The 20,288-nt window shown below is 45.9% G+C and overlaps 1 protein-coding gene across 2 annotated transcripts; it reads right to left on the reverse strand.

Moving 5' to 3' along the window:
* Window positions 1–1,335: 1,335 nt before the first annotated feature.
* On the reverse strand, window positions 1,336–19,074 carry LOC147463442 (BRAP2 RING ZnF UBP domain-containing protein 2-like). 2 transcript variants are annotated; one of them, XM_086488850.1, is made up of 12 exons: window positions 18,747–19,074; window positions 4,361–4,476; window positions 4,172–4,280; window positions 3,966–4,080; window positions 3,764–3,861; window positions 3,505–3,611; window positions 3,151–3,400; window positions 3,010–3,063; window positions 2,783–2,926; window positions 2,550–2,614; window positions 2,417–2,471; window positions 1,336–1,829 (listed from the first exon to the last, which is right to left on the reverse strand). In XM_086488850.1, the coding sequence occupies exons 1-12, from the start codon at window positions 18,972–18,974 to the stop codon at window positions 1,683–1,685; spliced, it is 1,488 nt and encodes a 495-aa protein (XP_086344976.1). In that variant the 5' UTR covers window positions 18,975–19,074; the 3' UTR covers window positions 1,336–1,682. The 2 variants fall into 2 exon arrangements, with proteins under 2 accessions (XP_086344976.1, XP_086344978.1); XM_086488852.1 differs by having other exon boundaries at window positions 4,172–4,341; window positions 4,425–4,476; window positions 18,747–18,830.
* Window positions 19,075–20,288: the final 1,214 nt, after the last annotated feature.

Genomic DNA, 20,288 nt, shown 5'->3' on the forward strand with positions numbered 1-20,288 from the left:
TTGCAAAGGCAACACGAGGGGGGCGGGCAGCGCAGGGGAGGAGAGAGGCGGGAGCGGGAGCACAGCAGGGCGCGAGGTTGCGGGAGCAGTGCAGGGCAAGGCGCACGAGCAGGCGCGGGGGCAAGGTAGCTAGCAGGCGCGGGTGCAACTAGCGAGCAAGCGCGGGGCACGCGAGAGAGAGAGAGATTGAAATTGATCAATTTCTAGTAATATTTGGTTGTAGGATTATTTGAGTACATGCAATGTGCATTCTTAAAATTAACAGTTTTTCTACATCAAGCCTCTAAGACGTTAGAAATTTTATTCGAGCATGTATACTTTAAAAGAGTACAATTTAGTTTTAAGTTGATGCAAGCAAAGAACAATCTCAATGTAGAATGTTAGGTGCCATAGAAGAGCACAAGGACGAATGTTGTTATATCAAAATCATGTGCACAAATAAATATGCATTTTGATAGCTCAAGTTATAACTCTCTCAAATGCAAAAGTTTGTCATTAGGATCAATAAATTTTTGAACTTAATTCATAACTCCTCATGTCAAGGGGAGTTGGCCTAGTGGTTAAGATAAGGAGGGGCTTTAAGCACGGGTATTGTGGTTCAACCCCTGTGACATGCGGGGTGGGTGTGTGACGCAATCCCATAAAACTAGCTGATGCGAAGCATCAAATTGCAAAAATAAAAGTCATATAACTCATCATATGGACGTGCCTAAATACTTAATACTTCAAAATAAATTGTCAAAAGGCTAAATTGCCAATTAGGGAAAATAAAAATGAAAAACAGCCTATGGTTTTTGACATGGTTTAGGCTGAGAAATCTTTCAAACCATACTGTTGAGATACATATTTAACTCATAAAGCCACCTTTTTCTCGACTTGTAAGCCGAAGTTGTAGTATTAAACACTTAATAAAGCATTTTTTCTCCAAGGAAAACAGGACCTGTCACAACTAAACTAAGACAATTAGAAAACATGTGTACTTATCCCAATTCTCCTCTGAAGGGAATGTTTTAGCATGCCAAAAAGGACACTTTAAAGTTTTAGCATATACAGCTTTAAAGTTTTCACCTCTTGACCTGAAGGATGCTCAATACCTAAACCTGCACAGGCTTCTACTTGATGGTTCCCAATGCAGCTCAAGGTTGATTTTTGAAGGGCACCCTTGCCCTTCAAAATTTAGAGATTTCATAGATTTTTGGGTATTTTTCTGTATTTCTTTAGGGCGGCTCACCGTAACGAACCAGGGAACAAAACCCCAAAACAGGAAAATACCCGTCACAAAGCAACCCTCGTTCCCACGGGACTCCTCCATTAAAGCCTTCAATAATAAAGAGGTTTGAGGACAACCACATCATCACTTGTATTAAGGTGTTAGAATTTTTTTACATGTTAATTACAAGATCCCATGGAGTCCTCGACCTAGATTTACACCATATCACGACTCTTTATCAAGATGTGTTCTTATCTGCCAAGACCTATACAACATGCTATTGTCAAATCAGAAGATATGAACACCTTCAAGATTCCTCACTACAACACAAAGGCCATACACATAAAATGAGACCTTTGCAAAGAAGATTAAGGAGAAGATAAGAAAAGCTCAAGGATGCTGAGGATTCATAACAAGCTTTGCCATTTTTTAGGGGCCCAAAACTAATTTTTGTTGGTTTTCTTCGGACTCCCTATCTTTTTTTCCTTCCACTGACCTTTGAAGAACGGCTTGCTTGTTTCACACTCGTGGGCAAGCTCAAAACAGTTCCATCCCGAATGTCCACAGCACTAGCCTCAAATGTTTTCTGAGCTTCGATATAAACCATGAGGTCTCTTACCTGCACATCATGAATAAAGACATGCATACATAATTCAGGTGCCAAATGACAAATAGAAGTATGAATCGTGCATCCATCCACATGTATAGAGACTCGTGCATCCATCCACATGTATAGATAAGAGACAACAAACAAAGAACAGACGGGAACGGCCAAAGGAGGGGAACTGGAATGGGGGAAAGGACAGAGGAGAGGTAAGCAGTCTAGAGGAGACTGAAAAAATGGAGATTCTATTGAGCAGCTAGGCTATGAAGGCCACAAATTTTCGGAACGGCCTTGGCCAGAGAACGTTCCAAACACACATTCCCTGTTTCTATGTTGTATGGGCACAGCCCCACGCATGCATTTTCGTGCATGTGCGGCTGTATGTCAGTGTTTTTATATCCATGTATGCACGTATGTATATACGGTTTTCCTTGAAACTGGGTAAGGAGATGGTGGATATGAATTACATGCTAGTTAAGGCTAAAATTCTATTCTTAAAAAGCCATAAGACCATCTTAGGCACTGTCATTAGAGCCAGCTTAAATACTGTCTCTAATGCGTTCTCAACTCACCACATACACTGACAACACCTATGCACCCACCTGCTCCTCCAAATCTGCGATTTGATCATCACGCTCTTTGATTGCTGCTTTCTCTCTACAAAAAGCGACAATTCAACTACTGAGCTCTTTTTAACAACTACTAGATGGTATTTTTAAAAAGAAAAAGACAAACCTGGCTTCAGAAGCTTTGATGGCTGACTGCCAGGATTCCTGATTTGCTTTCATAGCCTCGTTCACCTGCATCCCTCAAGTAACGGGTGAAATCATCAAGTATTCTATATCCAGCTTCAAACAAAAATATAACGTTACAGAGACTTGAAAGTAAGGCCCTTCAAAGGTTGACTTGTTTCCCTTCACATGAAGAGAACAAAGAGTTGACACCCATTGACTGGACAATGAAAATACCTGCTCCAGAAACCTCCTTTCTTGCTCTATCTCCTCAAGCTTGGCTTGCATTTTTTGTAACTTGAGGCTGCCAGCTTTTTCCACAGCTTCAGAGATGGCCAAATCTCTCTCTTTTTTAGCCTCAGTAAGTAAGCCTTCAAAATACTATAGAACAAACAAAATTGGCTTGCATCGGCATTAGCATGTAGCATTGAGGCGTCCAAAGATGCGAGTGTTAGTGAGCCAACCTGCCGTTGCTTATCCAGCTGGCCAGTAAGAAGTTGAGTATATTCAGCTGCTATCTGCCAGCACCACATAGAAGAAGTTTGATCTGTTAACCTGAATCAAAGGTGGTTTTCTCTTTAATCATAGCCTGCAGGATGCCTTACTCCATCTCTTTTACTGTTGATAATAGCTTCAGCCATTCCAGAGCCATGGCTGCACTCACAGCTTCCACACTCATCGCTGCCATCACGGCAAGGTGCATTCAGCTCTACAAGCTTTCCATCAGTTTTTGACTGAATCAAGCGGTGCACATATCCATCACCTACGTAATCCCAAACACGCTGTGTTTCAACTTCTAGAGAGTAGCAATGCTGACTCTCTTTCCAGTGCCTTATAGCATGACCTTCCTGATATCTGAAACGATAGAACGATAGAGATTTAGGTGTAGGACACCCATTGTGGTCCTGAATGGAAAAAGATTAACAGAGTTAAGCAAACATCACAGTCACAACACTCACCTTCCGCACCCTACAAAGCCACAAATCACACAGATCCATAAATTCTCAGACGTCGAGCAGACTGTACACGTGGATGTTTCAGCTCGCTCCTGACAATAATGACATACCTACAAAAGCAAAGCAGACTCTCTGCATATATTCTCCCTTTTCTGCTTGCTTTTTTCTAACAAGGAGAGGGGGTGGGTGGAATTAAGAGCCCTCATGGGAAACTGAGCACATAATTATTGTCTTACAGAAGGTTCTCAAAAGAAATACTTACAGGGCAAGAGGAATCTGTCCATTTAGAGATACACGAACTATGAAATGAGTGATTGCAAACTGTAGTCAAAATGCCACTGATATGCTGATCCAACCTTTCTGCATTATATGTAAGAAGGTGCAAATTAAACAGAAGATTCCGAATACATACATACAAGCATTTTCTTTTACCACGTATTTCCTTGAGATGCAACAATCCTCACCCAAACAGACTGGGCATGTCGGAAGCTCCGTCAAACCAACCGGAGGGCTTGAAGCTTCTACTGCCGAGGCAGTGTAATGCACATCTGCTGTAAAAAGTACATGGCAAACCTCCTCCTGCAGATAAGAGACAATGATAGTAACTCTCAGCAGCCAGAAGATTTTTCTTCAAACAGCCCCCCCCCTTGCAAAAAAAAGAGACACAGACCTCAAAGGAGGAAAATGGTTTCCCATTGTAGTGCTTAAAAAAATCATCCGCAGTACTCTGACTTTCCAACTTCATCAAGGCGCTGTATCTGTCTGTTGAGCCATCATTCCTGCACCTCGTCCTCATCACAATGGTAACCGGTGGCAAATTTCACATACCTCATGGCGTTCCTAACATTTCAAAACTCACCTCACAAACTGCACCTCTTTTACATTTTGAAGAAAAGCACCAATAAATTGGCAAAAATCAGCACCAGTCATATGATTTGGAATTGCAAGTACACATAATTGTTCATTGCGGCTCGTCTGCATCAAACAATCAAGTGATAAAGGAATATATTAGCAAAAAATTGCACCAGTTATATGGTCTGAAATTGCAAGTGTGCATACTTATCCAATTACCTCAGATAGTAATCTGACCATTCAAAAAAAAATTAGCACGCATAACTGAAGTTGAGCCAAGAGGATTTTGAAAAAGACAAGACAGGAAACTTAGGTTGGACTTGTCCGTCACTGAGACAACTGCCAATACGTCCCAAAAACAAGAAGAGGGGGAAGATCACAGAAGTTGCGGATCTGAAAACAGAAAGAAGGTAAAGCCATGTACATCTCTGTTGTCAGGCATTTTGGCCTTCTCGACAAAGATTCTAACCAATTTACTTCTTGTGAGAGGGGCTCTGTTTTGGGACAGTGGTATTACAGAATGTGCATAGCCTCTGAAGAAGTGCAGTTGGAATTGGTCTCCAAAGCGAGTCTATGCAATGTAATCTGGGATGTTTTACAGTACTTTTAACTTTAGATGCACATCACCCCTTTCAGGAAGATTTTGCCTGGTTTGAGTGATGCTTATTGCAATGCTTCAGTTTTTTATAATCTGGCAAAAGCAATGTTGCATGTACGTCAATTGGGGCAAGACAGCTCAACCATGTAGTTATGAGATCCTTATCCCTAACAAATCCATGTGAATTGTTTTCACACGCAAGTATTCACAATCAACCTACTCATATACATCTGACATGTGGATTTTGGCAGTCTAATGCCACTTCTTAACCAGACATGATTGCTAGCAAATAAGAATGGTGTGTCTGCAAGTTTGCAGGGATGGAATGCTTTTTTCTTTGCTGTTTTGACACAAGAATTCATTTCAAGTGGCAAGACATGTCAGAGAGTGTAGCGAAAGACAGAGACGATGGCAACGAGAAACACAAGAGAGACATATGGTAAAGCTGGCAGCTCAATAACTCCAAATGGTGATGATCTACAAAAATGAATTTCTAAAAAATGGACCACCGCATCACATGTTTAATTGTGCCAAGAGTAGGGAAAAACCTCAAAAATTACCCTATGACCACAAAAATCCAAATCAGGAAATATGCATAATTCCTGGTGCAAACCCTAATAAATGTGCCCAAAATCTCTACCAAGAGGGTGAAAAGGGTGTCCAGCTGCCAACCCACAATCAAGTGCCTGTGCACGCACGGAAGCCTGTAAGCAGGAGGAAAAGCACCTTGAAGGTGAACATAATGCTCTCAGCTGCTGAGAAATACAGGAGTCCTATCAAATCTGGACAACCAAGATGAGCGCCAAGCCAAAAGACAACAAACCGTCCAGCACCAAGTGATGATGACTAATGTGGAGCTTGCACTGATCAAGTCGCACACGGAAGGTGAAGAAAGTGGCCAAAAAACAAAACAAGTCGCTTTGACCAAAGGAAAAAGGCTTCCGAGGTCGAGAAGAGACTTAGCAACACTCCAAGTCAAAAGGAACTCTCATAGGAGAACAGTAAAGGCAAATGAAGAGGGTAGAGGGAAATATCCATGACCGATCTATCGGCCGAGGTAGTGGGAGCAACAGTGGTAGAAGTTGGCTCGGTCCTAGGTGAACAATCAGCATCTGCATCTTTGCAACGATCACACCATCTTCAATAACATCGAGTTGCTCTATGTCCATGTCTTCCACAATAAGATACAAATAACATCAGGTCCATTGGCTGGGTAGCGATAACACTGTGACCTTGCTGAGTAGCTCCACTCACACGAGCAACTGCTAAAGCTAGATCACCTGAGGTAGTGCAAAGGAACCTCTATCCTAAAATTGCCGAGAAAATTGCTGCAAGGCAAATAGAAGATCCTCCCAAATTTTTAAGTGCAGGGGAAGGTGTGGTGACACAGTGTCATGCCGTTTTTTGGCCACACTGAGAAATTCAGAGACCAAACACCATTTACGCATAGGCTTGAGTTCAACTCTTCTCATCGGATAGATCTTTAAGGTCTCTTGGCTTGGGATAGCTTCCTACAACGTTAAAATTCTCTTCTTCCCACCTCCCCCCCCTCTCTCTCTCTCTCTCTCTCTCTCTCTCTCTCTCTCTCTCTCTCTCTCTCTCTCTCTCTTTTTCACTTCATTCTGTTTCTCTCCCTCTCCTTTTGCGGCCTTCAATCATGAGGAAACAAAATGGCAAGGATGACCCTATGGAGGATGCCATTCAAAAATGCAAAGAAGAAATGAGCGAGTCCATTAACAAGATTAATTGCCACCTCCTAGGTATTATTAAGGCACTCGACGAGCGCGTGTCGGCACAGGAAAGCGCGATACATACACTTGAGGATCGTGTGAAGGCCCAAGATGAGGAAATCGCACTACTCACGAAAGAGCTTGCAGAGGTGCGATTACAAAATGTCCTCAGAGAGGGAGAGCTTCAACCCTCAGTAATTGAAGAGATTAACACGATTAAAGAACAAGTGCGGGCCATCAAAGAAGGTGAGGAGCAACAAAAAGAAATGACGACCTCATGGGTAGATGTCATCCCAAAGACCCAACAAAAAGCAGAAGAGGCCGAGAAATGGATCGAGATTGTCAAGAAAGGAAATGGAAAGGAAATAACCCTCCGCCCCCCACACCCACACCAACCATCATTAACCTGACACTAGAAGAGGAGCAAAGGAGACATGTGCGGGCCTTACACGTAAGGATATGTGGCCTCAGAGACCAAGATAATGTGGATGAAGAGGTGAAAGAACTCGTGACTCTGGTGGGGGTTAACGAGCAGACGCATACGAGGGCTTGGAGAGTGGGGCCTGGGCAATAAGAAAAGTGGGAGCAATGGGGAAACCTCAAAGGAAAGGGCACTCATCCTCCGTTTCCCCTCCATGGAAGGGAAGAACTACCTTCTTGAAGAAGAGACAGACTCTAAAGAAGACGGGCATCTTTCTTGGAGATGAACTCACCCTTTGTTGCTCATACACAAGAGGTAATGCCAGAAATTGGAGCACCAAGGGAGAAAGGGAGCCGGGACGGCCACTAGATGAATTCACTCAAATATTGACAAAGACGCCCCATGATGCAGCATCAGAGGCATACCCCCACAGCCAGCCTACACAGAGACGATCTGGGAGCATGCCCCAGAACAATTGGTATGATGAGGAGTGTAGAGAGACGAGGATCAAATTACAGAGGGAAGTGCTAATGGGTATTATCACACATAGACAGTCACGGATTATCTTTCGCCGCCTAGTGCACGAAACAAAAGGGCTTATCTATCTCAGCTAGAGCGGGATCTGTATCAGGTATTTATGAGTCAAGACTCCGGCAAAGCATGGAGGCTATTCCACGAGCATTCACCACCACCAGTCGTGACCTCCACAGAGACATGGGGGGAATATGCCACATCTCTCTACACAGCATCAGGGCAACCACCTTTGCCGGACCCACTAGAGACATGTACTTTCTTTACTGCCGAGAGGGTAAGGAAAGCCATTGACTAGATGAAGACAAGGAGAGCACATGATCACGATGGTCTGGTAGCAGAGCACTTCATCCATGCCAGAGATATGCTTGCAGAGCTTCTTGCTATGATGTCTAATCGAGCCATGTATAAAGGCTTTCCTGAGACTTGGAGTATGTCTACGATTGGAGATCCCATGATTCCCGGAAATTATCGCACCATCATGGTTGGTCACACATTGGCTAGGCTATTTGCATCCGTTCTTGAGCAGGAGCTGAGTAGATGGGCAGAGCGAGAGGGCATACGAGCACCAGGGCAAGCAAGATTCAGAAGAGGTTTCTCCACTCTTGACTAGATTCTGACACTCGGAGCTATTATTGAGGAGGGTAGACACCATGGCAAGAGGATCTATTGTAGCTTTGTGGATTTCCGCAAAGCTTTTGACACAGTGCAGAGAGCCAAACTTATATGCAGACTACACGACATGGGTGTGCCTATAGAGCTGATATGGGGTATTATGGCTTTATACAGGACAGTGATGGGGCGGGTACGCACTACTGAGAAAATGTTTGACATGGTCCACTCCACTATTGGAGTGAAGCAGGGATGCCCCCTTTCTCTGACTCTTTTTGGGATGTATGTGGATGAGTTTTCAGACTATGTAGAGCGTCAGGGAGATAGAGGGGCTCAGCTAGCAAGGACATGGATTACGTTGTTACTATATGCTGATGTTGATTTTTGACTCTTCAGAGGGCATGCAGCGTCATTTAGATGCATACGTTTGCTCGTGACAGTGGATTGTCTGTCAACCTTGGGAAAACCAAGGTTACGGTGTTCAACACCACACCACATGTACGTACGGCCAGAGACTGTGGAGTACACAAATGCATATACCTATCTTGGGGTAGTTTTCGGTGGACCGATGTTTTCACTGAGGAGAGCATTAGAGACTAGACTGACAAGAGCATATGCAGCCTTGGGAGGACTGGAGAGGATGTGTTCGCAGGTTCAGTTTCAAGAACGGCGAACAAAGCTCTGACTTTTTGACACTCTAGTGACTTCAGCTATGCTCTACGGAGTTCAGGTATGGGGACCCTCAGTAGACCATCATGGGAGATCTGGCAACACACTTGGATGGAGATATATGGAGAGGCCTTTGGTCTCTATGATCGCTCGGATTATTCGGGCTAACGCCTTAGTGCCACATGAGATTATCCGAGCGAGCCTAGCGCCCCCCCCCCCCCCCCCCCCCCCCGTGGTTGAGGCATTGACTAGATCAGTATCCTTTTTACACAGTTTATAGGATCTCCCCAGGGACAGATATGCTCGGCTTGCCCTCGAATCATCTCAACAACTAGCGCTACAAGGCGATACAGCATGTTGGTATGGACGGATGACAGCATGGTTTCAGCATGGATAGATTGCCTCCGTTTCAATACTCCCTGGATGCACCCTCCATGTCTCTCACACAGACAGAGATCACCATACTCATACGCCAGGATCTGATTCAGCTAGATACCAGGAGCACATGGATACAGCCAACACAGGAGTTGGGCACGAAGATGGCCTTCTGCAGAGAGCATCTTCTCCAACTCACGGAGGATGGTTTTGTGACTAGGCCTGCATACATGGATAGGCACTTATCTCATGGGATACGATGCGCTATTGGGCAGATACGCACATCCTCACATCAACTCCAGATTGAGACTAGCCGATTTCGAGGGGTACCAGCAGAGGCCAGGATATGTCACCTATGTCACTTGGAGCCAGAGACAAGGCTGCACTACACATGTCATTGCCCGGCGTACTATGAGATACGCGGACGCTTCCACTGTCTGTTCAGAGAAGGTTTCGGACCATTTGCTAGAGTCATGAGATACAAGGATCAGAGATGTCTCGGATTGTTCCTGCTAGAGCTGCGCAAACTTAGGGAGAGCTTGTTGAGGACATCAGGGGAGAGACAGTCTCAGAGACGAATCACAGATTTCTTTACACCAGCCAGGGGAGAGCCAGAGGAGCAATCATCACAGCAGATCTCAGAGCCCACCCACACTAGAGATACGTTGATTGATAGAGCCATTGAGCTAGGCAGATCCAGACACCCACGACCTCGAGGGGTCTCCCACCATCGACGAAGGCTGCAGCAGAAGATACAGACCACTCTAGCTCGACATGCAAGACGCCCAACCAAAGTACTGACCATGGAGGATGTTGATGAAATTCGACAGCGACCGATGAGAGATTTCATTTGAACCCCCAAAACCACCCACCCCCCCCCCCCCCCCAAAATCCCCTCTATCTCGTTTCAATTCCAAATCAGCTTCAAATTCATTTCCTTTAGTAGTTTAGTGTTAGTTCTTTCTACTTTCCGTACTCGGACATGGTATCAAATTTACCAATTGTAATGTTTTGGTCTCATGGGCCATTTTGGCCTTTCAAAGACGTTAATATAACATTCATTTCATCATCTCTCTCTCTCTCTCTCTCTCTCTCTCTCTCTCTCTCTCTCTCTCTCTCTCTCTTCTCTCTCTCTCTCTTCTCTCTCTCTCTCTCTCTCTCTCTCTCTCTCTCTCTCTCTCTCTCTCTCTCTCTCTCTCTCTCTCTCTCTCTCTCTCGGGAGACTGTGAAGTACAGATGCATACACTTATCTTGGGGTAGTCTTCACTGGGCCAAAGTTTTCTTTGAAGAGAGCAGCAAAGACTAGACTAACCAGAGCGTATGCGGCCTTGGGAGGATTGGAGAGGATGTGTTTGCACCTTCAGTTCCAAGAACCCCGAACAAAGCTCTGGCTCTCTGATAACTTGGTAGCTTCAGCTATGCTCTATGAGGTTCAGGTTTGGGGAACCTTTGTGGGTCAGGACGGGAGAAGAGATATGGAGAGGCCCTTGGTATCTATGATCTCTCAGCTGATCGAAGCCGAGGCCTCCGTGCCACACGAGATCATTAGAGCGGAGTTAACGCCCCCCCCCCCCCCCCCCCCCCCCCCCCCCCCCAATGGAGATAGAGGCGCTTACCAGATCAGTCTCCTTTATGCACAGCTTATGGGATACTACCAGAGACAAACATGCCAGATTGGCAATTGAGTCCTCCTAGGCAATTAGCTTTACAGGGGACACATCATGCTCATATGCACAGATGTCATCATGGTCCCAGATACATGGCTTCAGCATGGACAGCTTGCCTCCCTTCCAGTACTCCCTTGATGCACCATCGTTGTCTCCTACACGGATGGAGATTACTAGACTAATTCGACACGACCTGACCCAGTTGGACACCAGGAGGACATGAATAGCGCCGACACAGGAGTTGGGCATGAAGATGGCTTTCTATAGAGAGCATCTTCTCCAACTCACAGGGGACGGGTTTGTGATTCGACCCAGCTATATGGATACACATCTATCCCATGGGTTACGGTGTGTCATTGGTCAGATACGGACATCTTCACACCAGCTTGAGATTGAGACTGGTAGATTCAGAGGGATCCCAACAACTAGCAGGATATGCCGCATATGCCATTCAGAGCAAGAGACGGAGACACATTATATATGCCAGTGCACAATGTATTACGAGATACGGGGTCGCTTCCACTGTCTATTCAGAGAAGGCTTCGAACCCCTCTCGAGAGTCATGAGCTATCAGGACCAAAGATGTGTTGGCATGTATCTCCTTGAGTTACACAGACATAGAGATCGTTTACTGAGGAGAGAATCGCAGAGACAGATTACTGATTTCTTCGCATCAGACACTGAACAGATAGAGGAGCAGCCAGCACTGCAAAGCTCAGCTCATACTCACACCCGCGGTACTCTCATTGATCGAGCATTGGAGCTAGGGACATCGAGACGCCCGCGACTAAGGAGAGGAGCTTCACAACATCGACGGAGACTACAACAGAGGATTCAAGCCATGCTATCTTGATAGATGAGGATGGTTTCATCACCCATTGTATCTTTCCCTTGTATTGGGCACCCATTGTATCAGTGATCACGCATACCCCAATCAATTCCAGCTAGTAGCACTGCTAGATTCATTATAGTATCTCTTTTTCTGTACTCAAACATGGTATCAGATTCACAAGTTTGTAACGGATTGGTCTCATAGGTCATTTTGGCCTTTTGAAGACGTTAACATATCGTTTCATCTCATCTCACCCCCCCCCCCCCCCCCCCCCCCTCTCTCTCTCTCTCTCTCTCTCCACAATTGTTTTGAAGTGCTAAAAATCTATTCCATTCTGTTATTTTCAGTTGGCACGTGGTGCCCTCTTGTTACAACGGTATCAAAGCTTCAAGCGTGTGCTTTTCTGAAAGCATACCCGTCCATTCAAGAGCACACAGAGCAAGATGGGTCTTCTAGATTTTACACAAAAAATCCCCCTTTTTTCACGAGATAAAAACGGAAAGAAAATTTTACAGTTCTTGCAACAGTTTGATAACATCTATGCCTTCCGGAACTACACTGAAGAATCAAAGATTTCTGGAGCCACCTCTTTTCTCAAAGACAGTGCTATGTAGTAGTGGAGTTCTATAGCCACCAAGACACTCCAAGGACTTGGCAAGCTTTCAAGAAAATTTTTGCTTGGAGTTACATGACATCCTTCATTGAAATGCAGCTTCTGGCAAAGTGGAGTAACCTGAAAATGCTTGCAACGGAAACTATGGAAGACTTTCAAGAAAATTTTTGCTTGGAGTTACATGACATCCTTCATTGAAATGCAGCTTCTGGCAAAGTGGAGTAACCTGAAAATGCTTGCAACGGAAACTATGGAAGACCACAAAAGGAAGTTTGATATCTACCTTCAGGTGTCTCCCTTCAAGTTGATATCCTTGGATGACCAGTGTGAACGCTATATCATTGGACTGCCATCATTGCTACAAAATGACTTCTTGTCCAAGCAAGTTTCTGCTATGGAAGAGCTTATGGAATATGCTACGATCGATTACAACCTTATGAAAGGAACCTAACCATACCTTTTGTGCAAAAGGGAAAGTTGTCACACACTGCTAACGTGTCAAGCCACTGAAGACCCAGGAGGTTAGAACTCCCCGAGCCTAACCCTAACCAATCTACAGATTCCAGACGAGGGGCCTAAACCCTATCAAGGGCAAAAGGACTGACAAACTTATGAAGCTTGGTTGAGTGGCCCAAATACCAACCAACTTACAGATCCTTGGCCGAGGGGCCTAAATAATAAAATACAACATGACACACACTCACAAACTCAATTGCGTGGAGATGTCGTGGCAGCCTGCTGTACCGAAACCCGTGATTTGCACTGACATCTAATGACATGGCACTAGCGCACGAACAACGCTAGCTTTTGGACCAGATGCTTTTAGACTTGCTGCTTTTCGTATAACTGCTTTTGTACAGGCCAAGGGCTTTAAAATTTAAATACATGTGGGCTCTCTCTCTCTCATGCTACCCGAGGGAGATGTAGAGCAGAGCCACATAGTTGTACCCTATTGAAGAAATATAAAGAAATACCGAAAGGGGCGCCATGGTTTGGGGCCATTGCAATCTGGGAGTGGAGCTCTCTGTGTCTCGTGTGGATCTCTTTCTTTCTGTTCAGTTGTTTGAAGTGCTGAACGTCTGTCTCAGTCTCTTCTTTTAGTTGGCACATGGTGCCCATCCCCATACAAAAGCCAGTCGTCTTTCAAGTTCGCCTGATCGGAATCCACGTAAGATGCTTTTAAGTTTGCTTTGTCTTTAAATATTGTTAAACTTTGTTTAAAAATATTGTTTGGAATTTTTTTGAAATGGAGTTTATCTGTTTTGAGCTTGTCTTGTTGCCGATTGACTTTGCTTGATTCTTGTTTTGATGTTGGTTTCAATGATTTTGGGCAAACCTTTGGATCACTCATGGCTAGGACCTTTGTCTAGGAGGAGTATTCAAGATTGAAATTATGTGATTAACTCACGGCTCAGACATTAGTATTGAAGAGAAGAAGGTGATTAAAGATGTCCAAATATCTCATGGCTTGAGCTTTTGTTGGAAGGAGTATTCATGTTAGTGTTGTAAAACCTCAGAATGACGCAAGCTTGTCACAAATTGCTGACGTGTCAAGCCATTGAAGAACGGAGCCAACTTGCAGATCCCGGTCGAGGGGCCCACCAACTTATGGGACCCCGTCCGATGGGGTGCAAGTGACACAAAGGATATTATATAAAGCAAGATCCACTTTGCGTGGAGAGTTGATGACGTGGCAGAACTGTACGAAAAACCCGGATTCTGCGCTGACATGATGACGTGGCAAACTGTACGGATTTTTGCGTTTTGCACTGACTTCTACCGTGGCAGTTGTACGGATTTCCGTAAATCACGCTGGCAGCTTTTTTCTATAGCTTTTAGGACCAATTGCTTTTGAGTTTGAAGATTTTCACTGTAACTGCTTTTTATGGCCAAGGGCCTTTAAATATGGGCAGAGGGCTCATTCTCTAGCACGCTTCAGTGTGAAGGTGCAGAGCGCGAGTACCAGCATTATACTGAGTTCAAGTAATATAAAGAAATACCAAAAGGGGCGCCAAGGTTTGGGGCCAATACTCTCTAGGGTGGAACTTCGCCACTCCCCGTGTCATCTCTCTTTCAGTTCAATTTTTATTGAAGTGCTAAAAGTCTGTTCTTTTCCATTCGCACGTGGTGCCCGTCTTGTGACAAAGCTACAGTCTAAAGAGCGTTTAGTTGTACTTGGAACCTCCAAGCGACGTGGGTTGCAGTCTAGGGTGCATTTGGTTCTAGCAGGCCTCTAAATCTCCAAGCGACGGTCGGAAGAACGTTTAGTTGTACTTGGAACCTCCAAGCGACATGGGTTGCGGTCTAGGGTGCATTTGGTTCTAGTAGGCCTCTAAATCTCATGGCCCGGACTGTTGGTTATGGGGGGAGCATTCATGGGGGAGTCGTTGAATTACTCATGGCCTGGGGCCTTTGTCTGGAGGAGTGTCTTGTACTTGCATCCTGTACTTGCATCTATAATCATCTGTGTTGCATTGTGATGTGTAACCATAAACTATTTCCAAATTGGGTGAGATTGCCTCGGTATGCAACTTTAGTGCATCAAGACACCCTTTAAAGGTCAGCACGGTCTAGGTGTGATGGCTAACCTTCCTATGCCAGGATATCAAGAGCTCTGATATGGAATGAGAAAACTGATTGACCCTTGGATTGACCCTCGAACTAAATTGGTTGAGTTCTCCAGGTCCTAGTCACGGACGATTACTTTTCTTCCAAGAGGGGGGTAGGTCACAATCTGGTGACGTGGCCCTAACTGAAGCGCAAAGTAGCAGCAGAACAAGACCTGACCAACTTATTGAAGCACGCCAAGGGACCTAATACCCTCACTAAAGGCACAAGGGATTAGGATTAAAATCCTAACCCTACCAGCTTGCAAAAGAGTGGCCGAGAGGCCTAAAACCGTCAAAGACCAAGCAAAAGTCAATTTTGCGCAAAGAATGCTGACGTGGCAGCTTGTATGGACACTCCCGGATTTTGCACTGACAGCTTGTACAGATTTCCTCATTTTACGTTGCAACCCTGTGGGCACCAAACTTTAAACCAATTGCTTTTAAATTGGTTGCTTTTCATTTGCAAAGCTTTTGGGAGGCAAAAGCCTTTAGATATGTACAAAGGGGTACTCTCTTTGGCATTCCATATTGCGGGGAAGCAGAGCAAAGACCAAGAGCTTGTACCTTGTTGAAGCAATATAAAGAAATATCGAAGGCGCTCGGTACTACTCCCCTGCGCTAGCTCCCCTCCCATGCGCACCCCCTACCCGCTCACCCTCTTTGCCCATCCCTTAGCGCAAACACACACACACCCCACCCCCTCCCCCCCAGCCCAACCCAACCCTCCTTCGCTTCAACTCTCCCTCTATCCTCGGTTTTGTGCCTTATTCGCACTACTTTACCACTTGCTGGCCTCATATCTATCCCTTTCGCTCTCCTTCTCACATCCCCCCTCCTCCCTGCTTGCTCGAGCCTTTCCCCCCAGGTGGACTCACAGCAAGGAGAATTCCGCCACCCTCCTCCTCCTCGCAATAGAAGACACAGATGGAGGTTTCTGCTTCTCCTCAAAGGGACTCAAATGATGTCCCCTCGCCCGATCACCGCAAAGCCTACCATCTGACTTGCTCTCTCATCAACAGAGCAAGCGAGCCTTGCAGCAAAGGTGGAGCACCTTCAGGCCACCTCTGCCATCTACAAGATTATTGGCACCCGACCTAGCAGGGTCAAGGTGCACGATCTCATGCAGGCCCCGCCTTCTCTCAGAGGTGGGAAAGATCATCAATGTGCAATTCCTCCAGCGTGTTGAGACCCCCAAGATGGCGACCAAGGCTATTGCAATGAGTCCTCTAGCCATCCGAGCAGTCAAAAAGCCAATTTTCAACAGTGGCGCCATGATTTTGACCCAGCTTTTAATGTTCTTGTCGAGAAAGCAAACTTGTCCATTTATGTATACTTCCCCGGCCTTAGTAGAGAATACCTCCCCCTTTTGTCCAGGATTGATCCCATGATTGGACACTTCGAGACAATGCACACAGCAGCTTCAGTCGCTGCCAAGGCAGCAGGTATACCTACAGTACTTGTTTCGGTTTGGGGCACCACTCTCTCCTGAAGGTAGTCCTACTGCATAGGGTGAGTGGCATGTCACAAACTGCTGACGTGTCAAGCCCATAGTTACAGGGGACGGGGGGGACGGGCCCTAGAGCCGGGGGACGGCCGTAACCGGGCCGGGAACGGAAGGAAACGCCGAGGGACGGACGGAAATCGGGCCGGACGGGCGGGTCGCAAGGGGGACGGACCGGGGACGGACGGAACGGCAAGGGTCGGACGGGGTCGGCCGGGAACGGCTACAGTCCATTCAAAAATTTGACCGTTTATGACCGTTTTTAACGGATCTGTGCAGCCCCAACTGCCACATTTTGGGAGCCTTGGCCCTTGGGACCCCGTTTCCTGACTTTTGCCATCCCGAAAGTCGCATCCTCTCCAATCCTCCCAAGGCCGCATACGCTCTGGTCAGTCTAGTCTTTGTTGCTCTCTTCAAAGAAAACTTTGGCCCAGTGAAGACTACCCCAAGATAAGTGTATGCATCTGTACTTCACAGTCTCCCGAGAAAGAGAGAGAGAGAGGACAAGTGGCTCCTCTTTGAGAATTCATGGCGCACTTTTTGATGGTTGAGCACAAAGGAGACAATTCGAGAGGCGTCACCAATGGTGGGTGAAATCCATGACAAGTTCCCTATGTCCTTGAGGAGGTTATTGAGGCAATGCGCCATGCAAAATGTGACATGGATGCTAGGATACATGCCCTCAATGATAGCTCCGGCTACCCTATTTGACGCCTCTCCATCTGCAACCATACAAAGAACATTCTCCGGGCCGGTGATCTCTATGGTGCTTGTCCACTCCGTAGCAAGCATCTCGACGGCCTTGCCACTATCGGATACATCATGTGACTCCACAAAGTACATCTCCCCCCGAGAGTAGGCCACCACCATGTGGATGGACCGCTTGCGGGTGTCGCTCCATCCATCTACAAGAAGAGAGACGCCATTGGTCTCCCACAAATCCTTTGTTGCTTAGGCCGCTTGCTCCACGGCAAGCTTCTCTTTGTCAAGGAGGGTGGTGCGAAGCCTCTCCGATGAAGGTGGCACATAAGAGGAGCCATATTCCCCTATTTTCGTAACCATGGTTCGAAAGTATAGAGACCTATCCACACAAAATAGAGCATGTTGTGTTAGTATGGAGAGTCGAGAGTCGAGAAGTTATAACCCATTATGAATACAAAATGGACGATTGCAATGTGCATATGCCAAGGGAAACTCACCGCGAAGCATGGAAGGCAATGTGGTCGTGGAAGAAGAATCGGGCAACCAAGAGATTTCTTGAGTAGCGGGATTTCTTAACGATAATGCTATGCAGTGGTCGAGTTCCGACACAACCGCATGCTCCAAGGACCTGGCAAGCTTTCAAGAGACAATATTTGCACGTAGTTATATGACTTCTCTCTTTGAAGTCCAGATCTTGTCAAGATCGTTTGGTTGTATTAGTCCGTTGAACCCATGGCCCGGACCTTTTTAAGTTATTTCCGAAGGGAATAGTCGTTGAGTAGCTTCATACCGCAGACCTTCTGTCTCGGGGGAGTGCTTAGCAGCGCTATTCGTTATATCTTGTAGCATGCATATGTGAGCATTTGTGTTGCATTGTGATGTGCCAACCACTGAATATTTCTAATCGGGTGAAATTGCCTAGGTATGTAATTTTAGTGCATCGAGACACCTCTTAGAGATAGTACGTGTTTGGGTGTGAGAGCTAATTTTGCTACACCAGAATATCAAGAGCTTTGATATGGAATGAGACATCTGGGTGTGCTACTAAATGACTCTCAGAATGTCCCCCTTAGAAAGTTTTAAGCTAACTCCAGCTGTTTTGCAAAGATAGTAAAATCGGGGACAATTACTCTTCTTTCAAGAAGAGGGAATGTCATTCAGCCTGCAACCTTACCTATGGTCGGAGATCTCTCTCTCTCTCTCTCTCTCTCTCTCTCTCTCTCTCTCTCTCACACACACACACACACACACATCTCCGACCATAGGTAAGGTTGCAGGCTGAATGACTATGGTCGGAGATCTCTCTCTCTCTCTCTCTCTCTCTCTCTCTCTCTCTCTCTCTGTGTGTGTGTGTGTGTGTGTGTGTGTGTGTGTGTGTGTGAGAGAGAGAGAGAGAGAGAGAGAGAGAGAGAGTGTGGATTGAAAGCTGACCGGGAGGAAACCACACACACACACACACACACACACACACACACAGAGAGAGAGAGAGAGAGAGAGAGAGAGAGAGAGAGAGAGAGAGGATTGAAAGCTGACCGGGAGGAAACCACCGGAGTGAGGAGATTCTGACACATCGCGAAAGAGGTGCATGATCCCGCAGACGGTCTCCACGCGGGGATTTCCTGATGTGAAGCTCACAGCCTTCGTGAGCTCCGAGCTCCATACATTGCTGGAATCACTTGCCTCCTTCATCTTGCCTACATCGTCCCCGCGCGCAAGGCTTGCCTCTGCGGGCTCCAACTCATGCACCTTAACGCTGAACATGATCGCGCTCTGTCGCTGCGACACGAAATATTGTTTGTGGTCGTTCAGAGGCGGCGTACAAAGGCTGATGAGGTCTCGAGGAAATGTGGATTAGTCCGTTTCTAGGCCTATGACCTCTTTTTACGGTTATAAGGGAAAGGTGAATCAGCAATTGCCCAGGCTATTTATGGCTTCTAAGACCTCTTTTTTTTTAACCATCAGTGCTGGGGAAGGAAGTAGGGAGAACTCTACACATATTCATGCATTTACAACTGTACGTTGTACATTATACCCACAGGGGGTCGTACCATGGGAGCGGGAGCTACTTCCCCACTAGGGAAGTGGCTGACGCCCATCGGACGCAGCCCATGAGCCTCGGAACCCCTACCTTGGGTTGAAGGCTCGACCAACCGATAAGTGGCTAAGATCTCTTTATTGTGCCTCAATGAATTGACCACTTTCAAGCATAGCACTTGCATTTCTTGTGGAGTCGTTTTTTCTCAAGCCGTTTTTCCTTGTGCATCTACATAGCTTTCTTTGGGTCAATTCATGGTGGCATGACACGGGTAAGCAATACGTGGCCATTTACATAGCTTAGCTACACTTCTCAAAATTTAAACAACATTTGAGGGCAAGTTTATTAACAAGTCTTGAAATGTATCCATTTTTGCACTAGCATTTTTCTTTTTGGTGAAGGGGGCGGGGGGCAGTTGTCACTTAGTATATGGCACGGGGTCCCCTTAAAACGGGATCTAGGGCGCTAATTAGGCGGCGGTGCACGACTTTGATCTCTGCAAGGCGAGGAGGGGACACTTGTGTATCAAACTATAAACATAGCATCTATTACACATTTTTAGCATACAGAAGGGAACCAATCAAAGGGGAAATAGATTGATAAAATAAAGAAAAAAATGTGCTATAATTATGAAAAATGTACACATTAGGTATTTTGAAACCAAACCTTAAATGCACTTGATATTGAGGATGCATACATAGAGTTGGATGCAGTGCCTTCTTCATGGAGACTCTATATTACAACTCAAGTCCTTGTGTAATGGCAGCAGCTCCCACCCTTTGCTAGATGGCAGAGCATCAACTGGCCTCACACTTACCATAAAATCTATCCACCATCAATTTTTAAGAAGGTTGCCTCATGAGCAAGCAAGCCACAAAAAGGATTCTCAGGAGATTATGTGCGTGAGGACAAGGGTCCTAGGCAGGGCTTGGGCAAGGGACTATGAGCCCACATGGCATGGCAAGGGGACCTAGGATACCTAAAGGGCTACATAGGGGCTCGTTGAGTGGAGAATTTGTCATTAAATCTAATACCTAACT

Source organism: Adiantum capillus-veneris, chromosome 2 (assembly GCF_014529385.1).
Source record: "Adiantum capillus-veneris isolate H3 chromosome 2, ASM1452938v2, whole genome shotgun sequence".
NCBI lineage: Eukaryota > Viridiplantae > Streptophyta > Polypodiopsida > Polypodiales > Pteridaceae > Adiantum > Adiantum capillus-veneris.